This window comes from Zingiber officinale, chromosome 1B, assembly GCF_018446385.1.
Source record: "Zingiber officinale cultivar Zhangliang chromosome 1B, Zo_v1.1, whole genome shotgun sequence".
In the NCBI taxonomy this organism is placed as follows: Eukaryota; Viridiplantae; Streptophyta; class Magnoliopsida; order Zingiberales; family Zingiberaceae; genus Zingiber; species Zingiber officinale.
Genome location: NC_055986.1, coordinates 44,384,591 through 44,394,811, shown reverse-complemented (window position 1 = coordinate 44,394,811; position 10,221 = coordinate 44,384,591). Strand labels below are relative to the sequence as shown.

Sequence of the window (10,221 nt, the reverse complement as noted above, 5' to 3'; positions counted from 1 at the left end):
TCTCGGTGGGAGAGTCTGGATCTGGCCGCCCAACATATTATATTGGTGAGTTCTCCTTTTCTCAACTTAACTCTAACATTATTGTTGATTTTCTTCTTGTTACCGAGTAGGCCTGCTCCAGTGGCCTGTGCCTAACCAATTTTGCCGCTGACCTGCTCTGAGAAATAGATTCCTTGAAGGCTCGCCTCCGGGAATTGGAGTTACTGCTAACTCTCTGTGATCCGTTTGACCCTTTGGACTCTTATCTGCACGCGGTTGGGGAGTCTGCTCAGTCTGCTCGCAACCTGGCTCAGGAATCTACCGAAAAGATAAAAGAGCTACAAGTGGCCCTACAGACCAGCGATTCTAGGCTGAATTCAGAGGGGCAGCGTCGTTGTCAGTTAGTGACTGAGCTGAAAGAGAAAGACTCCAAGCTGGCCGCTCTTTCTGCTGATCTGAAGGCACTCCAGGAGTCTCATAAAGCCCTGCAAAAAGACCTGGAGGTTATCCAAGCAAACCTGGCCACCAACACCGACCGGGAGAAGATTTTTAAGGCTCAATAGGATCAGGATCAGGCCACCATTAAGTCCCTTCAGGCAGATCTCCACAAAGCACAGACGGAGGCTTCCACCTTAAAGAAAGAGAAGACACTGGCCCTGGCCTCTACAGAGAAAGTGAAGGTGGAACTGGTGGAGTATAGATCAGGCGAAGGCGAGCGTCTCGAAGCTTATCAAATTTCTTATATCAAGTCTCCCTTGTTCTAGAAGAAGATCGCTGATTTCGCCGACCGGATGCTCTGCTACGGGGGTGTCGGCGCAGTGCGCCAACTGTTCGAGTAAAGACTTCTTCGCTCCGCCCCCAGCTAACTTCCTGGACAGGGAGCGCTTGCTGCAAGAAGTTCCCGATGCAGCTTTCCTGTCCTTCGCCGCAGATAATGACTTTTTGACTCTTCCAGCTCCTCTCCTGAGTGATGTGCTTCCTCCAGACCTTCCTCCAGGCTCTCAACCTTAATGTAATCCTCTTAATGTGTAAATTTGAGATTTGACAGACCCGCTCGTGTGCTTAAAGGTGTTAAAACTTACTTATGAAATCCCTCGATCTATGTTTGTCTAAACTGGCATAAACTTAGGAAATTCTTTAGCGAGCACCTTGGTTTTGAGAATTCTCGGTTGTGTATTCCCTGATCTCAGAGTTACTTGTTTTTCATCCTGGGATCCATTTCCCAGATCTACTTGTTCTTCGTCCTGGGATCTGTTTGTTTCTCGTCTTGGGATTTGTTTGTTTCCCGACCTGGAATCTTTCCATTTCCCGACCTCCGATCGGCTCACTCCCTGACCTGCGATATGGTTATTTCCCTGATCTGGGATTTATTGTGAGCTTGATGATGTTCCGACTAGTGCCTTTGCCCTGAGACTCTGCTCTCTCAATGTCCCGAGCTGGATTCATCCCTTAATGAAACTGCTCCCGAGCTGGATTCATTCCTTAACGAAACTGGCTCCCGAGCTGGATTCATTCCTTAACGAAACGGGCTCCCAAGCTGGATTCATTCCTTACGAAAGTAAAAACACCTCTTACCAAGGAACCCCTACCGCCTTGCCATGCAACACCGTTCTTTCCCAAGGTAACACATGATGACCCTCATACATCGGACCATCTACAGTAGCCTCGTTTTCTGTAATGATCTGACGACTCATCTTTTTTCGATATTCTGTACCGCTTTTATTACGGGCCGTTGGATGGTAGTTTGACCGTTTTGTCCTTGTGAGTTTCGGCTATAAATAGGTCACCGCCGCCACTTCATGGAACTTTTTCCTCTGCGCTTCCTCTGTTATCGCTCTGTGCTCTTTCCACCTTCTTGCTTCCTTGTGCCCTCTGCTCTCTGCTTCATCCTTTTGTTCCTGGCTTCCACTTAAGTTTTCCCCATGGCCTTCCCCAACATCATTTACCTTCCTGGAGTTTCCACTTTTGATGGCATGGATCTGGATGATCTTCGCTATACCTACGAAATCTCCAGAGACATGCATATCACCATTCCCACTACACTGCACCAAGTTTCTGCTCCTCTGACAGGCTATGTCACCTTCTATAAGGAACAATTGGTGGCAGGTCTTAGGTTCCCCATTCATCCTTTCTTTTATGACGTAAGCCGTCATTTCCAAATCCCTTTAGGCCAGCTGACTTCCAATTCCATAAGGATTCTATGTGGCTTCGTGGTTCTATGTGAAGTTTGCGAACTTTCCTGGTCGGCCCGCCTGTTTCACTATTTCTTTACTCCGCGCCAACATAGTGAGGGTCTGTTTCGCTTTCAGGGTTGCACCCAAACCACCTTCTTCTGTCCCATCCCTTCATCTGAACCTACTTGGAAAGATAAATATTTCTTTCTCAAGTTTCCTTCCGCTGTGGAGTGGCCTAGTCGATGGCAACGAATCCTCCCTGTGTTGCCTTATGTGGGGGACTTCATCAATGATCCCCTCTTCATAGACGCTCTGGCTCATCTGAGATGCTGGCGATTGGATTTGACAAGGCTACTATCTAAGGACGTATTGTCCTTCTTCAAGCTGAGCCGTACCTCTTCTTTTGAGTTGTCTCGTTCTTTAGGTAAATTTTGCTTGACCTTGAATTATTTTGCTCTGTTTTCTGACGTGGTCGCTACAACTTTACTTTTCTCTTACAGCCACCACCCTGCTTCACGCTTCAGAAGTCCATCCTCTCCCCCTTAGCAAGCAAGAAATAATGCACAGGAGCCGAATCATACTAGATAGGAGACCTCTCCCCCATTCTGCTCCTGCCCGGCTAGGAACAACTGCCACCGCCACTCAGTCCTCTCAATCAACTACCCCGTCTACCTCCCGCACAGTTTTAGGACCCTCCATCCGACCAACCCCTCGACCTCCTTCAGGATTAACTGATATTCCCCCCGCTAGTCCTTCCTTTCGAGCAGCTTCGCGGGCATCCTGGCAGGCACGCCTTGCTACTGATCCCACCAGAACGACTGCCCCTTTAGCCCGACGATCTCGCTCTCCTCATGGAGACTCAAACTCGGATGACCAACCCTTGAGATTCCGTAGAAGGCGCGTTCAACCAGAACCAGACCTGGGTATTGGGGGCGCTGGCTGGCCATCTGCTGATGTAGTTCCCAGGTCTCCCATTCTCCTCGTGTCGGCCTCCAGTCCTACGGCTGCTGCAGTTTCTCCTGCCACGCGTGCTCAGGAACAGGCTGCACCTTCCTCTCCTGCCAATATTCCTTCCCAAGTTCCCGGTGATACGTCCGGTCCTTCAGCTACCTCCCTACCGGATGAATCATGACCGAGACCATCTCACCCGGCTTCTCCTCCTCCTGCACACCCAACGGCCTCAGCTTCACAGCCGTAGGGCCTTTCGTACCACCGATATTATTCTACTAAGCCTTCTGATGTAGGGTTGAGGCGACAACAGGATGCTCCCACCAGCCATCTTACTCTGAGAGGTGAACTAGTCACTTGTTGGGAGCAAAGCTTTCAGCTGATGGAGAATATATCCGTACCCGACAGGATGGATAGGTTTTCTGAGTTGTTTGTCCAGGTGAGCTCTACCTATTCATGTGACAAAACTTCTTCTCCCTTCTTAACTCTTTCTTTCTTGGTTCAGGCTCATGCTGAATCGATGATGATAAATCAAACGTTCCACCTTAATTATCACTGAACTAAGGTGTTATCGGATAGGGTAGCTGAACTAGAGTTGCAACTGAATGATCCGGCTGCGGCTGGTCGTACTCAAAGAGCTGAAATTGAGGCCTTGAAGAGGGACAACACTCAACATTGCCAAGCTCTACGGACGGCCAACCAGGAGCTCCAGACCCTTCGCGAAGAAAAAAGTCAGGCTGAGAGTCTCCATAAGTAGACAATGGATTAGCTGGCCCAAGAACTGAAGTCTAAAGAGGCCCTCCTGCAAGAACAGAGCCAGACCCTGGAATCCCAGGTTGCCGAATTAGTTGCCCTGAAGAATGAACTATCCCAGGCCTGCTCTGGCCTTTTTGGAGTTACCTCAGCTTTAGAAATATACAAAGCAGGAGAAGATGAACGCTGCAGGCAGAGTCGGGAAGCCTACCTCCATTCTCCAGAATTTGGCGTTCAGGTAGGAGATCGCTTCGTGGTCTCTGTATCTTCTGGTGCGGCAGGGGCTGTGCGGCAACTATATGAATAAGGATATCTCAAGTCCTCCCCTCCGGCATACTTTTTGGATCATCATCACATCTTGGACGAGATGCCTGATGAAGTTTTTTCTGCTTTCAAGTAGTTTGTACTTGTGCATTATGTAAATTGAACTATTCTTCTATAATGAATGTTGCATTTTGCTTCTGATCATCTACTTTGAAATCAATGATTTACAAAAGATAAGGATGTTACAATCTTGACCGGGCAAACAATTTTACCGGCTAATTAATGTATTCCTGACCTGCCCTACTCTTCCTCAGCCCTGCACTTATAGGAACCAGGTTTTGCCGACCATGTAGTTGTCTAGGTGCGATAAGACCGAAGGTAATTAGCGCTCCATGGCCGCTCTAGATTCCTACCTCGGTCATCCTGCAAGTAGTATGCGTCTGATGCTAACTTTTTAATAACTTTGTAGGGCTCATCCCATTGAGGTGCTAGCTTGGCTACATCTCCCACGGGTTTCACTCACTTCCAGACCAGGTCTCCTTCTCCGAAGAAGCGAGGAACCACCTTCCTGTCATAATTCTGCCTCATCCTTTGTCGATAAGCAAATAGCCGGACTGTTGTTTGTTCACGAGTTTCGATAATGAGATCCAGCTCTGCCAGTCGTCGCTCGGCGCTCTCTTCGTCATATAACATTCTTCTAGTTGAGGGCACCCTGATCTCCACGGGTACCACTGCTTCACTACCGTAGACCAAGTGGAATGGAGTAAGACCTGTGCTTTCCCGGGGTGTCGTACGGTATGTCCAGAAAACACTTTGCAACTCATCCACCCAATCTCCTCCGACATGATCCAACTTTACTTTAAGTCCTCGTACAATTTCTTGATTGATCACCTCGGTCTGCCCATTACTTTACGGATATGCTACAGAGGTGAAGGCCTGAATAATACTGAACCCCTGACATCAGGCCTGGATCTTCCGACCTTGAAACTGACTTCCATTATCTGAGACCAACTTATGGGGTATGCCGAATCTGCATAAAATGTTCCTCCATAAAAATTGAATAACTGCTCCCTCGGTAATCTTGGCCAGAGCTTCGGCTTCCACCCACTTAGAAAAGTAGTCCACAGCTACCAGCAAGAATCGCCTTTGACCGGATGCCATAGGGAAGGGTCCGACAATGTCTATACTCCACTAATCGAAGGGGCAAGAAACTACAGATGTCTTTAACAATGAGGTCGGCATGTGTCAGATTTTGATGTTTCTGATAGGGCAGGCAAGTGTTCACCAGCGGCTGAGCATCCCTCTATAGAGTGGGCCAAAAATATCCAGCCAACAACACCTTACGAGCTAATGTTCGACCTCCGGTATGATTGCCACAACACCCCAGATGCATCTCTTGCAGGACCTGATCTGCTTCCTCTATGCTTATACATTTGAGTAAAGACCTGGAGAACGCCCGCTTGTATAGTTGATCTCCTACCATGGTGTAGGCATGGGCCTTTCTCCTGACCAGTCGTGCCTACTCCAGGTCTGTCGGTAAGGTACCTTGTTGAAGATAACTAATCATTGGTGCTCGCCAGTCAATAACCCCACCCATGTTATTTTGCAGGTCTATCTGAGCTATGAGGAAGGTCTGTGCTATCTATTTGTCCAGTACCCATGTGGTCAAGGAGCTGACCATTTTGGCTAACTCGTCAACCCTGCCATTATTTGCTCGAGGAATCTTGCTGATCGTGACCCCCTTGAACCCTTCTTTCATCTTCTCATAAGTCTCCCGATATACTTGCAACTTGTCGCAGTTGATCTCAAAGTTACCCGTTACTTGCTGAGTTACTAATTGGGAATCTGAATAAATGATGACTCGGGCAGCTCCTACATGCCGGGCTGCCTGCAAGCTTGCCAATAGAGCTTCATACTCTGCTTCATTATTAGTGGCTCTGAAGTTCAGCCGCACGACCAACTACAAGATGTCTTCTTGAGGAGATATCAAAAGAACTCCGACACCACTCCCCTGACGTGTGGCTGACCCATCTACATATACTTTCCAGGTTTCCTCTGAGTCAGTTTGATGAACTTCGGTCAGGAAATCAGCCAAGGTCTGTGCCTTAATAGCTGTCCGAGGTTGATAGGTGATATTGTATTCTCCTAGTTCGATCGCCCACTTGATGAGCCGACCAACGACTTCAACGTTGGTTAGAGCTTTGCCCATAGTACTGTTGGTCAGGACCGTAATGGGATGCGCCAGAAAGTAAGACCTTAAACGCCGAGCCATAAACACTAGTCCATAAACCAACTTTTCCAGAGTTGTGTATCGTGACTCAGATCCTTTTAATAAATGATTGAAAAAATACACTGGCCACTGTACATTGTCTTGCTCTTTCAGTAACACCGCCCCCACGACCTCAGGGGTGGTTGATAGATAGATCCAAAGCGATTCTCCTGTGACAGGCTTGAACAAAGAGGGCAAGGTCTCCAAATATTTCTTCAACTCTTCGAAAGCCCGCGTGCACTCCTCGTCCCACTGGAACTTAGAAGCTTTCCGGAGAACTTTGAAGAAGGGCGCCGCTTTATCCGTCGAGTGGGAGATAAATCGGGACAGAGCTGTTATCTGGCCGACCAGCTTCTGAGCCTCCTTCAGGTTCTGGGGAGCTTTCATGTCCTGTAGTGCTCGGACATTCTTCGGGTTGGCTTCGATTCCTCGCTCAGTGACGAGATAACCCAAGAACTTCCCTCCTTTAGCTCCAAATATACACTTCAAGGGATTTAATTTCAACCCATATTGTCGCAGGGTGCCACAGGTCTCCTCTACATCAGTTATCAAATTCGCAGCCAAGGCAGACTTGATGAGTATATCATCTACATAGACTTCTACATTGTGCTTGGCCTGCTCTCGGAAGATTTTGTCCATCATCCGTTGGTATGTGGCGCCAGCATTCCTAAGCCCGAAGGGCATGATAGTATAACAGAAAGTACCATCAGCCGTAATGGAACTGACCTTCTCTTGATTTTCCACGGTCAGGGGGATTTGATGATACCCCTGATACGCGTCTAGCATACAGATTCTTTCGCAACCCGCAGTTGAATCTACCAGCTGGTCAATTCTACGCAGGGGATAGCAATCTTCAGAGATGGCTCGGTTGAGATCTCGGAAATCTATGCAGACCCTCCTCTTATTATTAGGTTTTGCTACCAAGACAACATTGGAAAGCCAAGACGGGAATTGTACTTCTCGGACATGTCCGACTTTCCTGAGCTGGTCTACTTCAGCTCTGATAATTTTATTCTGGTCAGTCGAGAAATTTCTCTTCTTTTGCTTTACAGGTCTGGCATCTGGCAGGAGATGCAACTTATGCTCCACCACTTCAGGCTTGACTCCTGGTAATTCTTCGGTAGACCAAGCGAAGATATCTCTATTGCGGGTCAGGCACTGGATCAGTTCTTCTTTGAGCTCGGGAGGTAAATCACCGGCTATCCGAGTAAGACTCTCTGGACGTTCAGGATATAGCTGGACTTCCTCCCAGGGAATGGGTTCTTCAGCTATAGGCAGGGGTTCTTCTTGGATGGCGTGCACAACCCTATCCTGAGTTCTTTACGCTTTACGAGCTTCTACTTTGACCATGTCAATGTAGCATCGTCTAGAGACCCTCTGCTCCCCCCGAACTTCCCCTACCTGATCCCCGACCGGGAATTTGATCTTCTGATGAAATGTAGAAACTGCCGCTCGGAATTCATTCAAGGCTAGTCGACCTAGAATGACGTTGTAAGAAGAGGGCGAGTCCACCACAAGGAAGGTGTTCCTCCTGGTTCTAACTAATGGCTCGCTTCCCAAGGATATGGCCAGCTTGATCTGACCCATGAGCCTTACTTCATTACCAGTAAAGCCATATAGAGAAGTAGCCACCGACTGGAGCTCACTGGTGTCAATCTGCATTTCTCCGAAAGCTGACCTGAATAAGACATTTACAGAGCTGCCAGTATCTACAAAGACTCTGGCCACTCGGTTGTTGGCTATAATAGCCTTGATGATGAGGGTGTCATCATGGGGTAGCTCCAGTCCTTCCAGGTCTTGTGGACCAAAGTTGATGATCGGGCCGACAACCTGCTCTTGGCTACATCCGACGGTGTGAATCTCTAACCGGCGCTCATGGGACTTGCGCGCCCGGCCTGAATCTCCATCAGTAGGACCTCCAGAGATCATGCCTAGGTCTCGGATGGCCGCGGTGCCTCTATTCTCGATCTCGCGAGCCTCTCCTGGCTCCTCGGTGTGTCCTTGCTGCGGCATGCTAGGGCCTCCCTGATCTGCTCGGGGTCGGCCGGTTGGCCCCGCTGCATTACGCCGCTCTTCCATCATTTGCTGGACTTGAGGAGCCAGCTCAGGGGGTGGCAAGCCTAGCTCAGCAGGGCGCCAAGAATCATGGGAAAATTGGAAGCAATCGTTGGTGGCGTGCGTGTGGGACCTATGGTATGTGCAATAACGCGGTCCCCAAGGCCCAGGTCGAGGGACCTGAACTGTAGCTATGCGTGGAACCGGTCGGGCATCCTGATCGGGGTGGAAAGTCGGTCGGGCGTCCCGAGCACGAGGGAGAGGTTAAGCAGGCAGTTGAGGTGCTCTTCTTTCAGGTCTGTTAGTGGAGGGAGGCGGTTTGTCTGCCTTCCTTCGAGCCGCCTGTGCTTCCTCTACATTGATGTAGTTGGCCACCTTCTCCAGCATCTCGTTGAAGTTCTTTACAGGATTTCTAATGAAATCCCTAAAGAACTCTCCCTCGGTCAGCCCATGGGAGAAGGCGCTCATAAGTATTTCAGATGTGGCCGAGGGAACGTCTTGGGCCACTTGATTAAAACGCTTGATGTAGCTTCTTAACGGCTCAACAGACCCTTGCTTGAGAGCAAACAAGCAGTGGTCAGTTTTTTGATACTTCCTGCTGCTAGCAAAATGACGTAGGAAAGCAATCTTAAAGTCGGAGAAGCAGGTGATGGACCCGTGTGGCAGCCCATCGAGCCATTTTTGGGCAGAGCCCGACACAGTGTTCAGAACACGCGACATTTAACGGTGTCGCTGTACTGGTGTAGCAGGGCCGCGTTCCTAAACTTGCGGAGATGATCCTTAGGATCTTTACTTCCATCATATTCCCCAATAGCAGGGGGTCTATATCCTTTCGGTAGCTTTTCCTCCAAGATCTTGGAAGAGAAGGGCACTTTCTCTTCCGGTTCTGACCGGCGTTCGTCGTGCGGGATAGTAGCCTTCCCCTTCTTGGAATCTTTAGGCAACGAACTTTGAGCCACAGAAACTTGGGGTCGCTCCTTGTGGCTGTAATATCCAGGCTCGGGTTGATAGTAACCCTGGCCCGGCTCCCTGTAGAAAGCAGGAGGAAACTCTATAGGCTGTTTTCTCTTAGAACCTCGATCCGAGGCATGAGTTGGTTCCTTAGAAACCTCAAGTAACTTTTTTGGTCGGGAGGCGGTAGTTTGTTGTTTTTCCGAAGCCGCTCGCTTCTTGGCCTCCTTGAAGAGCTCTTATTCTCCCGTAGTCATGGTCACATTGATTCGTCCCGAGTCCTCCATCGTCACGTTCCGGAATAGGTAATTGTGTTCCCACAGACGGTGCCAAATTTGATCCCGTCCGAAAGCTGAGTCGGACAGAGGCGGGCAGTGCTGGAGTTGGTGTTGACGGAAAGTCGTCGCGAAGCCTGGTCGATCTGGCACCCGCAAGAAGGGATTACATGGGCAGATGATGAGGGGTGATGACGGAGATGGTGAAGCAAGGACTCTGCGCACACTTAGACGAGCCCACGTGTCGTTAGAGACCAGAAACCAGGAAAAACATCCCCGGGTCAGGCCCTCCTACGCTCAAGTCAGGTACTTTTTTCCCAGAAACACAGAGAAAGGATGAAAAGTAAAAGACGAGTGCCAATAGACGAGTGAGCGTACCTACATAAGGGACAAAACATCCCTTTTTATACTGTGATTGATGCTTCTGGAGTCTGACAGGTGTCAGGGAATGTCGGATGTTAGGCTTTGTCTGGCGGTGAATGACACGTGGCGTTCTCCTATAGGTCTGGGAAGGAATCAGCGGGCGGTGAGCACCAGACCATAAGCATTTTCT

General features: G+C 49.2%; 1 protein-coding gene across 1 annotated transcript; it reads right to left on the bottom strand.

Moving 5' to 3' along the window:
• Positions 1-8,706: 8,706 nt before the first annotated feature.
• LOC122038166 lies at positions 8,707-9,162 on the bottom strand. The gene has a single exon (XM_042597800.1). The coding sequence runs from the start codon at positions 9,160-9,162 to the stop codon at positions 8,707-8,709; it is 456 nt and encodes a 151-aa protein (XP_042453734.1).
• Positions 9,163-10,221: the final 1,059 nt, after the last annotated feature.

What these genes read in the sequence shown, in the direction of transcription:
- LOC122038166 (XM_042597800.1), bottom strand. Translation starts at nt 9,162, where the DNA reads ATGTCGCGTGTTCTGAACACTGTGTCGGGCTCTGCCCAAAAATGGCTC.